Source organism: Castor canadensis, chromosome 4 (assembly GCF_047511655.1).
Source record: "Castor canadensis chromosome 4, mCasCan1.hap1v2, whole genome shotgun sequence".
In the NCBI taxonomy this organism is placed as follows: domain Eukaryota; kingdom Metazoa; phylum Chordata; class Mammalia; order Rodentia; family Castoridae; genus Castor; species Castor canadensis.
Genome location: NC_133389.1, coordinates 169935018 through 169958439, shown reverse-complemented (window position 1 = coordinate 169958439; position 23422 = coordinate 169935018). Strand labels below are relative to the sequence as shown.

General features: G+C 41.2%; 1 protein-coding gene across 3 annotated transcripts in view; it reads right to left on the bottom strand.

Annotated features, from left to right (window-relative positions):
* Positions 1-22690, bottom strand: part of Sgpp2 (sphingosine-1-phosphate phosphatase 2) — a 103479-nt gene extending 80789 nt beyond the window's left edge. Inside the window, exon 1 of one of the 3 annotated variants that reach the window (XM_074071836.1) lies at positions 22358-22690. In XM_074071836.1, the coding sequence (XP_073927937.1) occupies positions 22358-22576 (219 nt within the window). In that variant the 5' untranslated portion in view covers positions 22577-22690. Of the gene's footprint in view, positions 1-990; positions 1306-22357 lie in introns of those variants that run through there. The other 2 variants (XM_074071835.1, XM_074071838.1) reach the window with 2 other exon arrangements.
* Positions 22691-23422: the final 732 nt, after the last annotated feature.

The window sequence follows — 23422 nt, the reverse complement described above, 5'->3', positions numbered from 1 at the left end:
AGCATCTGTAGCAATCTCACAAACAAGAACATGTTTTCAAAATCTCCACCGATGGGAATTCTCCAGCCTGTCTCTGTAATCCAGTCCTAATGTTGAGTAACCCTCAGCGTCAGGAAATTCTGCCATAAATAACCCTGATCCTTCACGCAGCTTAAACCCATTTCCTCTGCTTTCTGCTCACTGGAGATGTGGAACAGCTGGTCACCATTCTCTGTACCAAGCCTTTTGTCAACTGGATGATTGGATCCTGGCTCTGGACCACTGTTGTAATGAGGAGTCTGACTGGTTCCATATTCTGCTGTCTGCACAGGCATGTCAAACGGGAAGATAAGATTTGGAACACGCTGAGTTCTGAAACATGCACGGAGAAGCCCAGTCCCTTGCCATGTCACCAGGCTGTTCACAGCCTATAAACTCGTGAGTGTGGGATTTCTGCATGGAAAACATGCTTGCTGCACAATGTGAGCATAACAGCAGATAATGCAGACTCTTCAAATGCCACCGACACAAATGACCTGCAGAGCAAGCATTTATTAAGCACTAACTGTGTTCCCGTCGTCTGCATTATCTCATATGCTCTTCACCATAATACACTAGGAATTAGGACTGGTCCCACTTTGCAGGTGAGGAAATCTAGCCATACAGAGGCTAATTCGACACTGAGTGGAAAGTAAGTGTCCCAACCTACAGAGCCCTGGGCCTGTGCCCTCTTACTCTCCCCTCCCCATGCCACAGACACCAGGTGCTAGGAAATCCCATACAGCTAGCAGCTCGTGGTGTGGTGGAATGCAATCCTTTTGTTTCAACTACACTTGGCTAGAAGAGACCGAGAAGTCAGTAAAAAATCAGGGGTTGTGCTCCAGACATAAAGCAAAGCTAAAATTCAAGAGTTTTGTTGATAAGATTGAATCCTTTTCACATACAGAGTCCCATGAGAGACTCTCACTTAGATGCAGACACTAAATGGCAAACATCTTAGTGTGTACTTACACAAACCTAGATGGTACACTCAATCATGTGACATGGCCTCTTAATGCAATGAAGTGACTTGGTAAACACGAGATGCATTAGGCTCCTGCTGGTGTAAGACGGCATACTGTTGTATAGTAATCTTTAAAAACAAGTAGGCGTACACTCTGAAAATAATGAACAAAAAACACCATATGGTCAGATGTGGTGGTACATGCCTGTAATTCCAGCACTTGGGAGGCTGAGGCAGGAGGATCGTGACTCCAGGTCAACCTGAGCTGTACAGTAAATACATGAGCTACACAGTAAGTCCACAAACCAGTAACAAGTCATTATTGTCAGTGTGAAGTATTACACAGTGCACACAACTGTACCTGCTTTACTTTGTATGACTAGCAGTGCGCTAGGTTTGTTTACACCAGCACCGACACAAACATGACTAAGGCATTGCATGACAGGAATTTTTCAGCTCCATCACTCACCAAAACATCTTTATCTGTACATGACTTTGTTTTGGTTTTGTTTTGCAGTACTGGGGTTTGAACTCAGTGCTTTGCACTTGCTAGGCAGGCACTCTACCACTTGAGCCATGCCTCCAGCCTGACTATGGTATTTTTATTTATTTTTATGGTTATTATTATTATTATTTTCCTCCTTCACTAGTTTGTAAACTTATCAATGAGGGGGCTTTGCTTTCTTTTATTCATCACTGTATCCCCAGCTCAGCACCCAGCATACAGTAAGAACTCAGTAAATATTTATAGAATGACCAAATTATCATTAGGAGGATTAAGTCAAGCCATCATATAACATGTAACAAGAGTACATTAAATGAATATTAGTGTTTCCTACTTCTTTTGGGGTTTTCTCCTTCAAACTAAACAATCTCCTACTTGTCTTACCTGTCTGATTTATCAGTGTTGGCACCTCTATGGTTATGCAATGACCACTCCAACCTCTTTAGCCATGGTTATCAGGGCACCGTGTTGCCTACAGCAATGGCTTAGTTTCTCAAAGCATGGCACAGAGACACCATTAATTGCTTACTGGACACTACTCACCCTCTTTTGGCTCATTAACAGAACCCAGAGTCAAGCCAAACTTTAGGCAATGGGCTGAGTTCATTTGGGCAATTCTACTTCCTTTCCCAAATTCCCTTGCAACTAAAGGTAGTCACATGATCCAGTTCTGTCAATGAGAAGTAGGAAGTCGGTGCCTTTTGGTTATGCTTGTATTTTCTTTATAAATAGGATAAAGGTGGCTGTCACTGTTCTACCTTCTTCCTGACTCGAACATGGTTCTGATGCCAAAGAACATCAGCTAGAATGGCATGAGGCAACATAAGGATGGAGGAGCCAATAGGTAGGAGCACAAGACTCTTCAATGAGCTCGAGGAGCAGCTAAACAAATGTCAGAACACACCAACCTCTAGACTTCCTATTATAGGAGAAACAGAAAAATTGCAAGCAACTAGTACCATAGCAAAAAAGTCTCAGCTGATATACTGAGTTTACAGACTCCCTTCACAACCACAACTCTGGCTTTTTCATACCTTCTCATTTAGATCAATTTAGGTCATCATTTTCATGTCCCAAATCCTTAGGCTCAAAATATTGAGTTATCTTTGGAAAGGAACAGAAATCCTATCTCTAAATCTTGTCGATCCATTCCAAAGGGCTCCATCACAGATATTTATTACAGTGTTTACATTAACAAAACAAATGAAAGGACTTTAATTGACTGGCAAGATAAATCATGATAATATTAGTAGGAAATGTAATACTACATAGTCATTAACATATAATAAATAAATACTTACTGATATGGAACAAAAATAAGTTCATTAGGAAATCAAGCTGGATGGAGTTAGTAGTGTACATCTGTAAATACCAGCTACTTGAGGGAGGCAAACCCAGGAGGATGGTGAATTGGAGGCCAGCCTTGGCAAAGTTAGTGAGACCCTCTCTATCTTGAGAAAAAAAATACAAACAAAAGGGAAGAAGGGGGCATGGCTCAAGTGGTAAAGTGCTTGCCTGACTTGCATGAAGCCCTGGGTTCAATCCCCAATACCACAAAGAAAAAAAAAAATCAGACTTAAAAACTGTATTTTTGTAAATGGATATAACATACCCATCTTTGAGTAGATACCTTTCTACTCTTTCCTGTTCTTGTCAGTCTGGTTTTCTTAAATGTTCCTTCCACTTGACACATTTGTTCTCACCACTGGTCTCCTTTGGAACATTCTCTCCAAATCTTCTGACTCTCTAGATCATTTACATTCTACAAAACTGCTATTCCTTTCTCACTAGCCTAGTCCAGAATGGAGTTTGTGCTGGTGCACTGGTGAGGTAGGCAATGGGTCCATCTAGACCTGGTATTGGGAGAATTCTGAGGAGAGGACAAAACTCAAGTCCCTTGGATCTACAAAGGCACAGAATAACAACAAAACCCATTCCATCGTACTTTTGTCAACAGTAGTGGCTTTGTATAGCCTAATCACTCTGAGGTGACTTTGAGTCTCTGCTAAGTTTCTCCTCTGAGCCTCAGATGGCAGCATCCCAACCCCAAGGTAATAAAGGGATTCTAGGGGTGGAACCCTGACTGTTTTTTTCTCTGAAATTTTCTATCCCAGAAGTAGCAAATTTCAATGCCTACACAGGTCAAGCAAGTGATATAAATCAGCAAAGCAAATTTCAGATGTAAGACAAGAGGGAATGGTGGAGCCTAAGGGAGTTTGCTGTGCAGCAAGCAGGCAGATCCAACCTCTCATATGCATACAGAGTGCAAGCCGTTCTACAGCACCAACTATTTTCTTAAACAAAAAAATGAAGAAGAAGGAGCAGCCAGAAATCTAGCAAGGTCCCACTACTAAAACAAGGTGTGGACAAAGCATATCTCTGGTCAACTTTTGGTCCACCAGGCCTTGATTGTAGCCCCTGCTCTAAGGGTCAAGGAGGGCCACCAACTTCAGCAAGGCCATGTCCTGGCTGCAGTTAGTTATACTCTTCCCCACCCTCCACCCCCTGCCCAGGATGACCACTGCCCGTGTAGTAGTGCTCTCCAGGGTGGCTTCCTTCTCGTACTTTGTATGTAGGAGGAGACCAGGAAAGGATCAGCAATTAACTCTCTCTTGGGTGAGGAGTTTGACCCAGAACTAAACAGGAGATGAAGTGCCTACGTGATTAAATCTTTCTCTTACTATTCACGCTCACGGTTTCATTTCCCATTTTAAAACTCTCTATACTTACTCTAGTCTTAAGCACAAAATTTATGCCTTATACTATAAAAAAAAATCTTCAAGGATTTTTTTTTTCTCATAGGAAGTGCACATTTATTGTTTTCCAAGACCTTTTCTAAATCTGGGACCTTCAGCTGTACTTCATTCTATGTTCGGTAAGTTTCAAATCCTCCAAACATGGCCATCAGAAGTCTTAGCAAAAACTTCCTTTGAAATGTTGATTTAGTGTTTTCTTATGGAGAATTAAGGATTCTGAGAAAGGAAGATTTTGTTCAGGTGAATTTTGATTATCTTTGAGAAAGAATTTATGCTTTTCATTCATATATTATATGTTCATCTGTTTATCTAGATGGACCGAGGGTTCTTGAAGAGAAGGAAGCAGCAGACACATTTATCCTTGGTGTTTTGGGGTCTAATCCAGGCTTTGGCACATCATAGACACTTCACAGATGCTAACCAAATATTAATGATGCAATCTCAGAGCCAGAAATATTCTAAAATACCCTTGGCATAACACAAGTTCAGATGAGGGGGGATAAGGACCTGGAAAAGTAATTTTATGGTAAATGACTAGTTGCTGCAGACTACTAAAAGGAAGGCCTGGAAAATTCCTGCCATGGAAATATTGGAAACCAATACGGTGAAAGGCTTCAATATGTTGTAATGCAGCATCTTTAAAGCACATGGCTGTCCCAAATTTTAGGGTCTACCATTCTGACAGGGCATATGAAGCTATGGACTTGAACTATCTATATGACCTAAACCCCTCAATCTCCAACAGCCACGGCATCTCTTACAGTGATAAGAGATAAAATTCATTCCAGAAAATAAGAATAGCACCATTAATAGTATTAGTTACTGTAGCAGCATAAGTTGAGTATCCCTAACTGAAGATCTGACCCTTGAAATTCTCCAAAATTTGAAACTTTTTGAGTATTGACATGGCACCACAAGTGGAAAATTCCACATTTAACCACATGTGATGGGTCAAAGTCAATGAGATCATAACTATTGCATAAAATGACCTTCAGGCTATGTGTACAAGATGGATATGCAATACACATGACTTCTGAGTTTAGACTTGGGTCCCCCAAATATCTCATTATGTATATGCAAATATTCAAAAATTTGCAAACAAAACAAAACTGTGGCCCAAAATACTTCTGGTCTCAAACATTTCGGGTGGGGGATACTCAGGAGTAACAGAAACACTGGTGGTGGTGGGATGGTAGAGATGATAGTGAAAATAACATTTGACAGCTTACTTGATCCAGACCTGTGTTCGGCCCGTCCACTGATGATCTTATTTCCATTTCAGAACCCTAGAACAAACATGTGATTATTTTCTCCAGGTCTACAGATGAGGACACCACAGGTGTTAGAGGTTATGTAATGTGTCCAAGCTGACACGGCTGAAAGGTGTAAGAGGCCAAGCATCCTACAGCCCATTGTGCTGCCTCCTTCAAGGGCACAGCACAAACGCAAACGCACGGGCCTCAGCAACACCCTTGCAGCGTACAACCTCAGCTGACCACATCAAGATGAACAGCCAAAAAAGGCCAAAAAATGGAAAACAAACTATAGCAATACCTGCTTTCTGGCACAATACAGATCTCCAAAGGAACTGTTAGGAAGAAGAAATAGCAGCAAAGAACAATGGAAAAGAAAAGCACTGTCTCCTCCCTTCCATGCTGGCCTCTCATATATCCTTCCATCAGTATACAATAAGCTGAAGTTAAAATATATATACTGTTGACCAGTATTCATGGATGGAAACATGAAGATGAATTACACAGTCAGCTGTAAATATTTTTTATGCTTATTTAAAAATAACCCAACAAACCCAAAAAAGGGTGGGGAGAGAAAAGGAAGATACTTTTAAAATACACAGTTACAAAAAAGTTCATTCAATAATATTTTTTAGAATGTCTCCTATACAGCACTAAATATTACTATTGAGTATATAGCAATAAAAAATGAGTATATTCCAAAAGTGGAAGGTTGGTTCACTTATAGAAAATCTTCTTACAAGATTAAAGGAGGGGGAAAAAAGTATGATTTTTTTTTCACTGAAATGATTTTTTTGCTAGATACAGAAAGAGAATCCAATAAAATTTAATCATAATTCATGAAAATATCTCTTAGCAGACAACCTCTAAAAAGGAAAAATATGCCTGTATCAAATATACTACTTTGTGGCAAGATGTTAAAATCATTCCTTAAAATCAAGATCGAGGCAGGAATATTGCTATCAGTACCTCCACTAACGTTATGTTATATTAAAGGTCCTTGCCTTCCCACCTTGCAATAAGGTGGGAAAAGGAAAAAGAAAGGAGAAAAGGTATAGGAATTGAAAAAAAAAGAAACAAAGCTCTTTTTTAAAATTGTTTCCATAGCATAGCCAAAGAAATAAGAGGTAATTTGTTAGAATTAACAAAGTTAATTAAAATTAAATTAACCTTGTTAATTAAATTAACAAGGTTGCCAAATTAATATACAAAGTTCAATTTTATTCCTATAACCCAATAGAAAACAGAAAATGCAATTTTAAAATATTATCTTAATAATAACAGTAAACAAGGTATCTAGAAATAAATATAACAAGACTATGGAGAAATTTTACAAAACTACTGAAAGACATTTAAAGAGTTAAGCATATGGAAAGACATACTATGTTCAGGAACAAGAATAGGGCATATCATAGAAGTCAATCATGCCTAAATTAACCCCACTTTTAATATAATTATGATTAAAATTACACTAAAATCAGTATCATCTATAAATTTACCTTTCTTCAGAAAAGTGAAAAAATTATGCTTTCAGAATTTTCAGTTAAGAGAAAATACCATCTTAATTGTAGTTTTGCAACTAGTAATGTTTATTTTAAAATAAAAATTGATAAATTTCTATACCATCTAATTAAGAAACAGACTGAACAATTGGAAATATACATTTGATACTCCCAAACTGAAATCTACTTTAAGCTCCCTTTACTTCAATCTCTATCACCAGATGAAGAAGAACCAAGATTTAATGCAAAAACGCTCAAGATATGGTCCACTGGTGACCAAATAACTAAAACCAGAAGCTAAAACAAGAAAGAGAGATATTCTAAAGTGACTTTTAAGGAAACAGCAAAAATTACATTCCAAAATTTTACTAAAGGGAAGGGGTAGTTACAATACCCAGCATCATTTCTTCAGATTCGGCTGAGCCTCAAAGAATACATTTTTTTGGCCAAGAAAAGATCTTTTTGAGGCCAGAATCTTTCAGTGCATTTAGAAATCCCCATTAATACAGAAGAACATTGTATATTTTAAGCTCCTGGCGTTTCCTGTGCTGGTATGGAAAGAGATACTATAGTTTCTCATGGGTCTTTGTGCAGAGACATGAAGGTGCCATTTTGTTTTATTAAGGAAGGCTGCTGGAGTCTTTCACATGGTTTAGTAAGTGTTCCCTGGAGGCAAGGATCAAAAGTAACCAATACAGCTGATATTTGGTACTTTGTTGCAAAGATATCAATGGTAAGTTTTAAAAGTTCTGGTATGGGTTAATGTTAATAATCATAGTAACTGCTTAATATTTTTCAAAAGTTCAAAAATTCCTCATAGAATTTTTTTAATAGAATGAAAATAGTTTGCATTTTTTTCTAAACATAAAACTATCTTCTTATTGTAAATAATGCAGGAACTACAGAAAAGCCTGAGAAATAATGGCTTTGAAACCCATACTCAAGGAGAATCCTGGGTAACACTTAATTCAACATCTCAAGCCCTTTGCAAAATATATTTAAATATAACACAGGTTTAACAGTTGGGTTATATCATAATTTTCTTTCTTCGTTTGGTTGAATAATATATTGTGGGTGTACTTCCATGCCTAGAAATTCATGGAATTTTAATTACGTTCATGATATTCTTTGGATTTTGTGATTTTTTTCCTTTTGTAGAATATAGTTGAAAAAAACACTTTACAACTGGGTATTGCATAAACACTTTCTGGCCATAAAAATGATCAATGGGAGAACATAAATTGAGTGAATAAATGAATGTAGTAGTCCCCCACGTGGGAATGGTCACTGCTGGGATCAGGGCCAGCGGGCCATGGAAGTATGAGTCAGTTTCCCGGTCAAAGCTGGAGCTCTTGCTTTGGGGTGTTCAGTTTTAAAAAGGCAGAATCTGCTTTCATGTTTTATGGATATTGGAAGAGAATTATCTCTTTTGTAACTTTTAATTTCAAATTAGCTATTCTCAATGCAGTTACACATGGGCAAATTAAACCTTAAAAATTATATCTGATGCTAAATCCTCTCTCCTGGCTTTATTTCATTTTAGCTCACAGTAAACCAGCTAAAGCCACACAGCAGAAACAAAACACGGGTGAAAGAGTAGAAGGGAGTGCAGAGCTCAGATAGCTCTTTTAAGAGGTTTCATGGCTAAAGGACGCCAGCGTGTTAGATTCCGGGGTCACTTGTGCCACAGTGGACGCTCTGTGGTGGGTGAAGAAGGTGAGCGTGTTTGAGGACCAAAGGAAATAAAAAGCAATGGAAGTGAGACCGAAGATGCAGTGTGTGAATTTGACCTACTCACAACACCAACTTGAAGTAGTGTAGCAAAATCAAATACAAAAACAAACACATTTTACACACACACACACACACACACACAACCCGGCAGCTACAAACAAGATAGTTAAAATAAATAAGTTAAGGATGACGTGACTCTTGGACATTCAAACATTTTTCTGTGCTCTACCTGGGCATGACGCAGAGGTCAGTGAGCAAGGGGTTCACAACCAAGGGAATCTGGAAACGTAAAGGCCTGGCTGCACACCGACACAGCTGGTGGGAAACTGCCCCAATGCTATCCAGTGTTCCCTGCAGAGTGCGCAGAGCACCTGGAGTGGACGCTGAGAAAGATGGCAGGACAAACTGCTACAGGCAGTATTGCTTTTTGTAATTATTTGAAATAATCATAGATTCATGGCCAATTGCAAAGGTAGCACCAAATGTCCCGTATTTGTCCATTTTCTCCCAATGGCTACATCTTTCAAACTACAGCAACATTTTTACAACCGTGAACCTGACATTGTGGGTTCACTGCATTCAAGACACAAAATTATCCCATCACTACCCAGACTACCCTCGTGCCATCCCTGTACAGTCATCCCTCCCCATTTTAACTCCTTGCAGTCACTAATCTGTTGTCCCTCTCTGTAATTTTGTTATTATAGGGACTCAAGGCTATGACTAAAGTGGTAAAGTATTTGCCAAGCAAGAACAAGGCCCTGAGTTCAAACCCCTGTACCACAAAAGAATGGTATGTAAATGTAACCATACAGTATGTGATATGTTTTCGAAATTGGCTTTTTACACAGCGTAATGCTCTTTGACATCCATTTAAGTTGATGGCAATATCGATACTTCATTCCTTTCCATTGCTTAGTAGGGTTCCATGGTATGGGTATGAAGTAGTTTATTTAACCATTTTTCTATTGAGGAACATTTTTACTATTTTCAGGCTTTGACTAATTTGCTATAAATAATCATGTACAGATTTCTGTGTAAATAATTTCTCCTACCTCTGGGTCAATGCCCAGGACCACAATTGTGAATTGCACGATGAGTGTATGTTAAACACTAACTTTTAAGCAATAAATCAACAAGTTTCTCTTTTCGAAAGTAATGTTTTCCATAACTAAGTATTCATTTGGTGAGTCGATTGTGTCTGGGATATGGAAAAAAAAGCTCTGATTACCAAATAAGTCATTCTAAATCTAGAAAAGGGTACTGTGTTTATGAGCCCTACTGTGACTTATTTCAGTCCCATAATCTATGTGAGCACACCTACCTACATCAAAGCAGCACTAAGAATGAGCATGGGAAATCCCATTTCTCTCCTAAATGGTACTTGGTGGCAAGCAGGAAAACATCCGGGCTAGACCCATCATGCTGGAAAACTTCACACAATTCCTTGAGAAGCAAAAGTTCTGGATAATAAAGCATGACACGTGGGATCAGATGGGCTTGGAGGGAGGCGAGACTAACTGACCAAGGGGTGTTAGTCCCTCTCTCTCCAAAAAGTAATGATTATTCAGAAATAAACTATGAAATGAATGGGGACAGTCGTTTCATTCTGTCCAAGGACACTGCCTGGAAATAAGGCAGTCCTGGGGCCACCCTGAGAGCCACCCAGAGAGAGGTGACCATGTTTAGGAGAATGCAGGTGAGGCTTCCAGAGTTGTCTGCCTCCCCTTGAGAAGCACAGCAGAACCAATTTATTTTTGTATTTCAGTATCATACTATTATAATTTGTGAGTAATGCCACCTAAACATACATTGCCTTCCTGGCTTGGAGCAGCAAGCGATTGTATGCTTTCCCTAACCCTTTCAGAAACCCCAGTTCCTCTCCAAGATTCCTGAAATATCATAAACACTTCATAGGGTACAAATCATAGCCATATTTGCAAGCACAACAGGGAAGAAGACTTATCTAAACCCATAGATACCTGAACGGGAGTTTCTGTCTCTCCATCAGATTCCAGATATTTCTCCATGGGAGAGACATATTAATTGTATGCTTTTGTTAAGTGGTTTACAATGGAAGATTTTGATGCACATTGGACAAGCTAAACAGATCATCAAAAACCAGTAAGAAAAGAATCTCCACTAAAATCAGAGCGCAAAAAGCGGTCAAGGACATTAACAAGAAGGGTAACAGGAATATTTGCTAAACATAGAAAATATTTAACCTTGTTGGAGATAAAGGAAATAGAAAAGTAAAATAACGAAGTATTTTTACTTTACTATCAAATTGGCACATCATATTTTTTTACATTTCATAATATTATATATATATATATTTTTTTTTTTCAGTACTGGGGTTTGAACTCAGGGCCTCACACTTGCTAGACAGGCACTTGAGCCACTCTGCCAGCCCTGCTTTTGTGTTGGGTATTTTCAAGGTAAGGTCTCCAGAACGATTTGCCTCAGCTGACTTTGAAGCACGATCCTCCTGATCTCTGCCTCCTGAGTAGCTGGGATTATAGGCGTGAGCCACTGGGGCCTGGCTTATTGTCACATTATTGTAGCACCGGGGGCACATTGTGACATTTACAAAAGTTCTTACAATATAACATAATTGAATTCACCCTCCACCATTCTCCTTTATCTCTCCTTCCCCAACTTGGAATAGTTTCAATACGTCTCAGTTTTCTATTTTCTTTTTTAAAAATTTGCTCCTTAAATTTTAATTTCTGATGCAAAATAAATCACAATATTAATAGTTAAAACATTTTTGCATAAAAAACTGAAAATGTGAAAAAATTGACAACTGTCGGTAACACATACTTTAATTCATCAGTAACTGAAACTGAAAATTCTTACTAAAGCAGTTGCAATACCTGTGATAAACTATCCAACTGGAATATGAAAATGATAATGTTTAATTGATTTTAAGTAAATTCATTATTTTATTTTTTTATGGTAGACATGAAACAGCTTGCTTTGTTTTGTTTCCATTTTCATACATGAGTGCACAACATTTCCATCATACTCGCCCTCCTACACCCTTTCCTTATATCCTCCCTCCTTACCCTGGTGCCAACTCCTAGACAAGGACCTGTTTTACCTTCCTGTCTCTGATTTTGAAAAAAAGACATTTTTGGTTGAAGATTACATTTTTAAATACCACTTACTAGTGGGTGGAAATATGCAGAGAAAAGGGACCTTTATAATGCTTGAGAATATCAGTCTCATGGTACTGATTAATTGCAAAGAGAAAAACAGTAACCTGGAAGGCCCCCTTCTAATGATGTTTAAAATCACTGGTAATGGAACAAGTGCACACTATTTTCCTCCTGATACAATGCACTAAGGACACAGTCTCTTGCTTGTATTTTCCTAACCGGATACAGAGAACCTGAATGAAATCCTGAGAAAATATGACAAGCCCTAACTGAGGGGTATTATGTAAGATAACTTGCCTGGAAAGACAAAGAATGACTAAAGAATCGACCCACACTGGACTAAAGAGACATGTCAACTAAATGAATTTATGATTCTTGATTAAAGCACAGAATAGCAAAATGGCACTAGAGGGGCATTAATAAAATCAGGATAAAGCCCATATTAAGTACTATTTCCTTGTTTTGAATATACTATGGCTTTATATGATGCTAATATTAGGAGAATTTTTAACTTTAGGGCCAAGAACTCTTTTTTTTTTTTACTACTTTGGCATTTTTTAAGCCTGAAGTTATTAAGTTTTAAATTAACAAAATTTAAGGTAGTATTTGATATTGCCTTTACTCATAGTCCCAAATGTCTACAGACAGTAAAAAAATAAATTATCATACATTCGTGCGATGGACAGTATGTGGCATGAAACCTGTAAACACTACTGCCACGCATCCTATGTAATTCCACTTACGTGAGTTCGAGAAGAGGTGAAACTATTTCGCAGAGCCAGAAGGAGAAAAGGGGATGAGAATGGTATCCACTATGGAGAGCCTGAGGGCGCTGTCTGAGCCTCAGGGATTGTTCCATGTCCTCACTTGAATGACACAGACATTGAAAGGTTTATCAAGTTTGCACTTACTCTGTAAAAGTTATGTTATAATTTAAAACAACAACAACCAAAGAAGGTAATGATGAGTGCTGGAAACAGGCCAGCGGACTTGAGTTGCTCTGGGGCAATGACTGACATATATTTTCCAGAAAGTAATTCAGCAGTAGACATGAAGGAAGATGTAAGGATTGGTGAAATAAGCCTGTTAATTTTTGGACTCAAGTAGAAGTGCGAAGATAAATACTGAAATGACATAAATGCATATATTATGAAATTATGGTAAAATAATAAATTATTATGCATCTACTGAAATCAAACAATTAAAGACTATTCAGTGTGTGGGGAGTGTTTGTGATACCAGTAGAAATAAGCTAATTAATTCCAATACTGCATGTATGTAGACTGTTCATTACTTAAATATTCTATATGTTGACAAAAAAGGAAGCAATACTCTATAAACTGTTCATGACGTTCCTTGGGGTGCAAAATTATGAAAAGGTTGTAGTTTTCTTCTTTAAACCTTTTGGTGTCTTCCCCTATTTCTGACATAAACATGTATTACTTTAATGGTTGAAATTTAGGAGAATTAACTTTAAAATATTTGACATCTTCTTAGCTAAAGGTCACCAAGAGATCAAAATTTAGAAAGAAAGGAAAAACAACCAATTTCTAACAGTGCATTCTTTCACTTGTCACACCTTTAGCAAAACCTTTGACATTCTATTTCACAGCCACCTTTTAAGTCATTTTTCAAGAGAGAATGATGTTTTGAACTGCAACTGAAAAATGTTCACCTAAGCCCTTTCTCCACCAATTAAACGCTGGCCTTTCTGCTCCCTGCACTGTGTCCCTAGGAGCCTTCTTTTCCGCCATGTCCTTCTGTCCCAAGGATTTTCCTTCTGTCCCAAGGATTATCTGCTTTGATCAACAGCTTCTCATAGAATTCTATGGAAACGAAATTCTTGCTATTTGGAGAAATCGGAACATACCCAGACAATACAAGAGGATATTTCTTGTGAAGGCACAATTACCAAATAGCCAGCTTAATAAAAGCAACGATGAATCGACTGTTTTTTTCTCATGAGAGACTGCAAAACTGTGAGTGTGTGAGGATGTGAGTGGGGGGTGGTAAGGAAACCATTATTACCTTGCCAAAGATTTCCAAACCTCTCTCCCGCCACCACCCCTTGGAAAGGTGGTTAACTCCTTTCCTCTTCATTCACTGTGACCTCAGTTTGAGGATTTCTCTAGTGTTTTATACTCTGCCAATTAGTCCACTCTATGTTTAAAGCAAGATAAGGGGACAAAAATTGTGACTCAATCTCGACTGAAGTTTTTCAATGTTTCATTTTCTCGGTATGGGTCATGTATCACACCAGACAGGTAGAATAATAACCAGCAACAGATGCCTCAAATTTTAGCATTTTCATGATTCCTGACACAGATAGGAGCACTCTATAATTGTGTTGCCTGGAAACTAGGTCGGTGTTTTCTCCCAAGAAAATCATGTGCTGCATAAAATGCAAGAATGTCTTTACTGAAGACAATAATTCATTCTTTCTTTCTTTTGGTGGTACTGGGGTTTGAACTCAGGGCCTACTGCTTGCTAGGCAGGTACTCTACCACTTGAGCTATATTCCCAGTTTTCAACACATAATTCTCACCAGGACAACAGAAGATTTAATCACTTACAAAAACCATAACAACAGAAGTACAAGTGTTTTGGGAAAATGTAAGTCAGGAAAGTTAACATTAGACTGCGTTTGCTGTCAACAGCTTTCCTAAACATAGTGATTTAGTCACATTGTTTAACTTGAAAGCTGTTTCACTACCAACCAAGTTTTCAGCAGTGCCTATACTTCCTTCGTAGTGTCCAACCGAAGAAAGCAAAGCAATGAAAAAGCTATTCATTCATCAAAAGCCTCCACTGTTTTCCAGAAAACACTGTCAAGTTAAAATAAGACCCAGCCAGGTAAAGTGTTCAGAGATAAAATTACCCAGCCCTCCATTGTGAAAGGAGGCAACAGGCGATCACACTTAGGCCAAGTGGGGAAAGTGTCTTTTGTGCTTCCGTTCAACAGGCAGTAGTAAAATACCTGCCATGTTCCAAAAACATACTTAGCCTAAAGGTACACAGGTGAGCAGAGGGCTCTAACCCACGCTCCCTATTATTCTCCCCCACCTCCCAGCTTTCCCAGCTCAATGAAAGTGATGGAAATGGTGACCTAACTGCAATTATCTGCAAGTCCTTCAAAGAGCAGGGTCCAGTGCATCCCAGTTCCGTGGGGAGACACTTAAAAGTTTTCCTGCAGTAAGAGTTTTGTTGTATGACTCTTCAAAAAGCAAGTGAACTGTGCCAGCAGCCACAGGACCAACTGCCTTTCCAGAAGGCCTCCCTGGGTATTCTTTCCCCAAACCCCGCAGTTCTTCTAGTAGCTCATTCTCAGCTCCTTTCTCCACTTGGAATTTTTCCTTCTGCTTCTCCCATTTGTTGTACACTGCCCTCTGCTCGACTCTGGCATTCCAATTGCTTTGTCTCAAGCCTTCTGTTTTCCAGTCTTCCTCTTTTTCTCTTGAGGCTCATCAGCAATTGTGTCTCCATGTTTGGGTCTCATATTCTGACTTCCTCCAGGAACAATTTGATTGGCTCTGTTTGTCGCTGCCTGCCAACAGCAGATCCCAGATGGATGGAGCCCATGCCAAGTCATTTCCTAAGATGCTACCCACCCTGTAGAAGATCACATTTGGCTCGGTGACTGATCCAATCAGCTTGTGGCCATGATGATGAAGTCCCATGATTCACAACATGGTGACCTACATCTTAAGCTGTCTGTGGTAGCTTGCCTCCTCTGTGTATGAGGACACTCAAAGTATCAGGAACAACCCAAAAAAGACATTAAGGTCTGATTGTTCATTCTGAATTTGCTGCCATTGGATTCTAGTATCTCTGTGTCTTCAAGACTTCCACCCCATGCTCCCTTAATTCCATCAACCCTGCACCCTTTCCCCTCTACCCTTTTAACCCAGTGCTCTAAGTTGCTAATTCTGATTTGGATTGAAATATGAGACTGATTTGCCACCCCTTGTCATAGGAACGAAGTCCAAATTCTGCAGAAAGCCACATTAAGTTTCAGCCTAAAACTCTAGCTATAGCCCAGCTCTTTTGCCAGAATTGCCACATCAAGTTCCTTATGCAACCTGTGCTAGAAAGTCCCCACTCACCCTTCTAGGTCCTCTCTCCCTCCCACCTCCACAGCCATCTTTCTCCAGGGAGGCTCAGCTTCATGCATTGGCCTGGTGCCCAAGCTCCCTGGGTTCTGATAGAATTTGGCCAAAGAAGGCAATGGGTAGCATGGGAAAGCAGGCATATGAGTTTGAGGTATATTTCTTTCATTCCTCCTTGCCTGGCTGTGGTTGCCTTTTGCTACAATGAAATTTATTTTTCTTTGGTGCTGGAGATCCAACCCTGCACTTGCATCCTAGGCAAGTTGTACCTCTAGACTCCCCTTTTCTGCTACAAGCCTCAGTTCCTGTCAAGGACCCCTTTCTGACAGCTCAGCTCTTGTTGGGTCTGGGGTTACCAGAACCCTAATCCCTTCCCTTGTATTTTGAGGCTGAAGTTGCTTGTTTTAAAATGCTCCATCCTCTCATGTTGATTTTTCTCACCCTGCCTACATATTTGTGATTCCATATTTGAACTTCCTTCAGTTAACTCCCTCTTTCTAGAATTTTAAAGACTTTATTTTTAGAACATTTAAAAATTTACAGAAAAATTTAGAAGACAGTATAAATTCCTGTTGAACTCCACATCCCTCCCATCTATTGGGCAGCCAGCTACTCCTATAATTAACATTTTGGGTTTTTGGTTCTTTTGGTGGAATTGGGGTTTGAACTCAGGGCTTCATGGTTGCAAAGCAGGCACTCTACCACTTGAGCCATACCTCCAGTCCATTTTGCTCTGGTTATTTTGGAGATGAGGATCTTGTGAACTATTTGCCTAGGCTGCCTGTGAACTGTGATCCTCCTGATCTCAGTCTCCCAAGTAGCTAGGATTACAGGCGTGAGTCATGGGAACCAGCCACATCTTAGATTAGTACAGTACCTGTGTTTCCAAAATGACACATCAGTAACTAAAGTCCATACTTTACAACAAATGTCCTTTTATTCTGTTCACAGTCCCACCCAGGCTGCATTGTCATGTCTCTTAAGGCTCCTCTTGACTGTGACTGTTTATCAACTGCTCTGGCTTCCATGACCTCGACAGTTTCAAAGAACACTGGTAGCATTTGCAGAATATCCCGAAATACGTATTAAGCATATATAATTTCAGTATCCATTAAGATGACTTTCACTGCTGATGTCAGCCTTGATCACCGGCCAAGGTAATGTCTGTCAAGTTTCTACACTACAAAATTACCATTTTCCCTACTGCACTCTTTTGCTGTCAATAGACACAGCCCCTCTCTATAAGAAATACCTTAAAGCAACTGAGGCCAATAGGAAAAGGAGACCAGGAACTAGAGAAAAGGTTAGATTAAAAAGAATTAACCTAGAAGGTAACACCCACGCACAGGAAATCAATGTGAGTCAATGCCCTGTATAGCTATCCTTATCTCAACCAGCAAAACCCCTTGTTCCTTCCTATTATTGCTTATACTCTCTCTACAACAAAATTAGAGATAAGGGCAAAATAGTTTCTGCTGGGTATTGAGGGGGGGAGGGGGAGGGGGTGGAGTGGGTGGTAAGGGAGGGGGTGGGGGCAGGGGGGAGAAATAAACCAAGCCTTGTATGCACATATGAATAATAAAAGAAAAATGAAAAAAAAAAAAAAAAAAAAAAAAAGAAATCAGGACTATGCTTAGTTCCCTAAAAGTGGCGTAGAGCCACCTTAATTTTTTAAATTGGAATAAAATATATGTATGATTTACCATTTTAACTATTTTAAGTATTTCAATTGCCCATTTTAAGTAGGATAATTATTTCCTGCTGTACTCTGACTGATGCTAATGCTGATTCATCCAAAGTGACACATGTAGGGTGGGTGTGGCAGCACAAACCTGTAATCCTAGGAGGTGGAGGAGACCCTATCTAAAAAGAAACTCAAATAAAAAGGGCTGGGGGTGTGGTTCAAATGATAAAGTATAAGCAAGACCCCCTGACTTCAAACCTCAGTACAACCAAAAAAAAAAAAGTGATACATGTGTCTTCAAGTTTTAGCACATGAGAACTTCAGATAAAGAAAAGAGTTTCTCTCACTTTTGTCTATTTAATTCTTTTTCTTTAAGCCTCAACTGGAGACTTCAAGATCTCCCCTAGGGAAGGTGAATTACCCTTGCGATGGTCTGCCTGTCTCTGCAGTCATCCTTCTAGTCTATACTTTTTGCATTGCACCATTTTATTGGAGTCGCCCTAGGGTCAAAACTAAATTTTATTAATTTTTTTATCTCTGAGAAACAGTACCTATCCACAGATGATTGTAAACAAAGCAAAGATGAGACATAATTAGAAGTGGCCTATTTTTTCAAAGAGTAGAGAAAGCATTAATTCCTAACACTGGCAAGGGTATGGGAAAAATAGGTTGTTTATCCTGGTATACCCGGCCTCCAGGGAAACTTGGTAATATCTATTAGAATCCATAACATATACATATTCTTCATCCAACAATTCCATATCTGGAAATTTAAATTTAAGACATCACAAACATAGGTGCAAAGATACTTGCACAAAGATGTTAATTATATTCAATGCAAAAACTGGCAGCAACCTAAAGGGCCAGCAATAGGCCAATTAAATGACAGTATAGTCATATTATGGAGTAATATGAAGCCATTAAAAACCAGGCTGAGGGTTGGGGATGTGACTCAGTGGTAGAGTGCCTGCCTGGCAGGCTTAAGGCCATGGGTTCAATTCCCAACAGTGTAAAAAAAGAAAAAAATCAGGTTGATTACTTCCTGAGTAATCACCTTTGGGCAGGGGTAAGTGGGCATTGATTAAATTGTGTTTTCTCCTCTGAACAATGATGGTGTCTGTAACTAGAAAAAAAATCAAACGTACATTTCCACAGTGGCTCATTTACTCTTTCAAACCTGAACACTAAAGATAATCCAAACTTTGACCTGTTGGCCAGTTTAGTTATTATGAAGCCAAAATGTCACAGCTGTCATGACCACTGCCTTTGGCCATCACCACCCTTATGCTGAACTCACTAATGAGGTGGGTCTCACCTGTCTGCAGCTTCTCTGGGCTCCACCATGAACAATGGTTTGCTTTTAAAGTTCCTCTAAGTGACTATAAAATATAGCCACTCTTAGCAAACAATGGTTCTAGTCTACTCTGTAAATTTTGCAGATAGGACAACAAAGAGCAAGAGAAGTGACACAGATCCCAGTCTTCTGATTCCCAGGATGAATTCTTTGCATGATAGCAGGCCAACAAACTCAAAGATGGGCTTTTGTAGACAAAGAGACTATAAATATTTCTTTGTAAATAAATATTTACAAATATTTCAAGAAGGAAAATAGAAATGCAAAGACTTCTAAAGATATGCTATTTTTGACCCTCTTCCCAATTCAACTTTAGAATTGGGTGAGCAGTTACCAAAAAGTATTTATTGAGCACAATGCTATTTGGAAAGGTCATTTCTAGTCTTAAGGTAATAGCAAAGAAAAGCAACACCAAGTTTAACTACAACTGTGCTGGGTAAGCAAAGATGTGAGAAACCAAAATACCATTGTATCCAAGATTGGCTTGACCCCAGAACAAATAAACACAATTTTGTCAGGGCCTTTTGAGTTCCTTGCCACATCTTAGGACCCCCTAACTCTTGCTCAGGGCACTGACTCCCATGGTTAATTCTGCAAACTGGATACATCAAAAACTCCAAGCAATACTTTCTCCTTCTATCCAATAACCAGCCTGCCCAGCCAGGTTCAAAACTTCACACCATCTCAGTAAGTCAACTAAGTGAGGCCCTGGAATTTTTCCATGGAATTTGCATAACAGGAAGAAACTTAGACTTGGGGATCAAAGATCTTGTTTCTCCTGACAGTGCAGATATCTGGGAAGTCCCCAACAAGTCACTTAGCCCTTCCGGACTCAGATCTACAGAGCAATCTCTAAGGCCCAGGCCATTTATACAATGACAGGTTTATGCAAGGCACACCCAGCCCTGGTTTGTAAAAGACATAGTTAATCTTTAAGCTAAAAGTGTGTGTTGCTAAGAGAATATGTAGAAGAAATCCTTAATCATTTCCAAACTTGTTCAGTGTTAAGGATTAAAATCAAAATAAAAAATGTGGATTCACTGAGATTTAAAGCTACTTCAATGAAGGGAACAACTTCTCTATTGTTTCAATGGTTTTAAGTCAATGTGTTAGCACTGCCTTCTAGGCTAATGTGGGAAAAAACATTTTTTATTTGCTTTTCAGTACTGACTGTTTAAAAATTTTAAACAGTCTTGTAATCTGTACTCAGATACTCATAAAATTCACTGAGCTCCCACTAGGTGCCAAGCCATGGGAAGAAAAGTATGAGCAGAACAAATTTCCTGAATTCTTAGAGCTTATATCCACTGGGAAGACTGTAGTGCTCAGATTTCCATACATTGATATATTTATACAATGTGATAAATACTGCAAGGAAAAACACACACACAAAGCAAGGAGAGCCCATAAAAGGAGGTGCTAGCTAAGAAAAGTGCCTCTTGAGAATGTGATCTTTGAAAGCTCAAGAGTGGGTGGAAGATATTTAGAGGAAGGAAGGGCAGTTCAGGCAAGCCACAGCCTGGGCCACGCCCTGAGGCAGAGAGAGGCATGGCTACCTGGGGAGAGTTTCCTTAACTGCCCCTCTTAATGCCCTAAAAGTCACCTGCAGACAGGTCTGAGGTCATGTCCTTCTGGCAATTCCCCACGCATTTAAGGATTAACCTTCCCAAGTCATCTGAAACCAATCCACCCTTAAAAAAATTCATGAACACATATCTTTTATCAAATGCACTTCAGTTCACTGTTTCCTCATTATCACCAGTATACACTTTTCATCTTGAGGTTTTTCACTCTCTGTTACTTCTTCAAGAGCTATATAGGGACTGTAGTTGGATGGGAAGTGGGACCTTACCCCTAGGCTCCCCTGTACCCAGGCACTTCAAGCAGCAACAAGATGCTCCTCTCTGCTTTTAAAGGGAAAGAGGAATTTGAAGTCCTGTTACCAATGACATTGTGTAAAACACTGAAGAGCAGTCCTGGAAAAATTCACTCCTCCGTTTCCGGAATAAGAGAAATAGGGGAGAGGCTTGAGAAGAGAGCAGCAGAACTCTGTGCATGCCTGTACCTGCTTGTGTGCACCGAAAATGCCAGGGCACCTTTCAAGCACCGACTGGTTCTTACCCCTTTTTTGAGAGCAGGCAAGAGGAAAAGACAGTGTCTCAAGCTCACCTAAAAGATACTGGCATGTCGCATGACACAGAATAGGAACAATACAAGGAGAAAAAATACTATACAGGAGGATTTATCTGGAATGGAATGTACAACTCAACTCTACCCTCCCGAAGAAACTCTGTAATTCACAGCCCATAATATTCCATACACAGAAATCAGGTTCTTCCTAATCCCTCACTTACTAAACCTAGAAATCTATGGATAAGGAAATGCCACTCCCTGCTACCAGAACCTTCTAGGAGGACCAAAATGCAATTGCAGTGGGAAAAAAGGGAATTACAAATTTTAACGTGTTGTGTTGTTCCTGTCATTATCTGCCATCCCTTTTACTTTGCCTAAGGAAAGGGCAGCTTCTGCAGGTGCCAGGGTAAGCAAGCATCCCCAGCAGCTATCTGCAGCCCATCTGGTCCCTCCCGCCTGCAGTCCCTGTGCACTGCCAGGACACTGGTGTCTCCAAGGCTGCAGTGGGTGTGTAACCACCGCTCGGGACGCCTGGAGCCGAGCGCGGGGCGCTGCCCTCTGCAAGCATCTGTGAAAGGTCCCTGGTACCCGCTGAAAAAGACCCACGAGGCAGCGGGGATCCCAAAGCTGGGGAAGAGAGAGACAAGGGAGGTGCTGTCAGAACGCCATTCCCGGGGGCGGAGGGAGGTTGTAAATCTTTTTAGCAGCAAAATGTAGACCCCGAAATCTGTCCTTAGAGTCGGGGGCGCAACAAGGTAAAGGGCTCACGAAGCCCCGCAACTCCCCCATTTGTGCGCGCGGGGAAGGCGGATGGGGCTGCAACTCAGGAATTCCGGAAGATTTTCAGAACGTCCTCCAGGGAAATGACAAGGACGTCCCCGCTCCTCTTTTCGATTACGTAACTCTTACATATTTGGTAGAATATACACGAACGTGCCCTCACCCATTAAAGGAATTAAAGTAGGAAGTCCCTAAATAGGCTGCGTCTAAAGGCTGTGGGTGAGTGTGTCTGTGGCATCCTGTATCTGGAACCCCCTGTCGCCCCCAGGTCCGCACACAGCAGCGGGAGCCGGGGAGCCGCCGAGGAGGACGCCCCCCTGGCTCGCCGGGTTCCCGACCCGGGAGTCGCCGGTGCCATCACGTCCTGTCTCCTCCCCGCTCCCCGGCGAACACCTGCCCGCGGTTACCTGCGGGGTCCAGGCTGTCCGCAGCCCATTGGCCGGGCCCCCGCCGTCCTTGCAGTTGGCGGCCAGGAAATGCCGGACCTCGGGGGTCCGCACCGCGCCCTCCGGGGGGCCCGCGCCGTACCCCCGGGGGCCTGCGTCCGGCGCGGGATAGAGCCCGCAGCGGCGCTGGAAGCGCGCCACGAGCTGGGAATCCTGCAGGCTCCGCAGCAGCTCGGCCATGGTGAGCTGGGCTGCGCTCCGCCGTCCGCAGCCACCGCAGCCACGCGGGTCGGTGGCCCGGGCTCGCGCTCCAGCCGCGCACCCCGAGCCCGGTGCTCCGTGCGGGGCGGGCGGGGCCGGCGCCAGCCAACAGGTGCGCCGCCCGGGTCCTAGCGCCCGCCTTTGGCGCGTGGGAGTCCAGGTGACCGTCCGTCTCCACCTAGAGCAAGGCACGGCCCCTTTCCTTCCCCCCCCCAACCCCCACCTCGGGATCGGGCGGCCAGAGCCCCCCAGCCTTCTCTTGGGCGGGTTGGAAAGTGGGCGGAGAAGTTCAGGTGTCTGCGTGCGCCGCGTCCTCACTCCCCACTCTGGTGCAGACCTGAAACGAAAGGAGAGCGGTGCAGCCTGTGTGCACCTGCCAAGGTGCACCTGCCAAGGATAGGTCTATCCTTCCAAGCGCCCGCGGATCCCTTGGTGACTTTTCTTTACCCCGCACACCAGCTCCTCACTCCCACCTACATCTGCTTCCTGCAAGACTAGATCCCAGTGAATACAAGGAAATCCCCAAGTCCTCTCCGAACTGCGGGAGGTATCGCTTCATCGTTTCCTCCAACAGCCTTGGCCTTGCTCAAGAACCGAGGAAATTCAAAGCGGGCTCTGAGGCGTCCTCACGATGCGATGGGGCCACAGGAGGACAATTTTAGGTGTGTGGGGAGGTGGGTGCTCCCTTTTAGGTGTTCTGCATTGAGAACGAAGATGCCATGTTCTCCTGCTTCGTCCTTCGCCTAGGCCTCCATTTAAGAAACGACACTGGGAAGAAGGAACCAGAGCATTGGGGGGACTATAGACCCAGAGAAGAAACTGCAC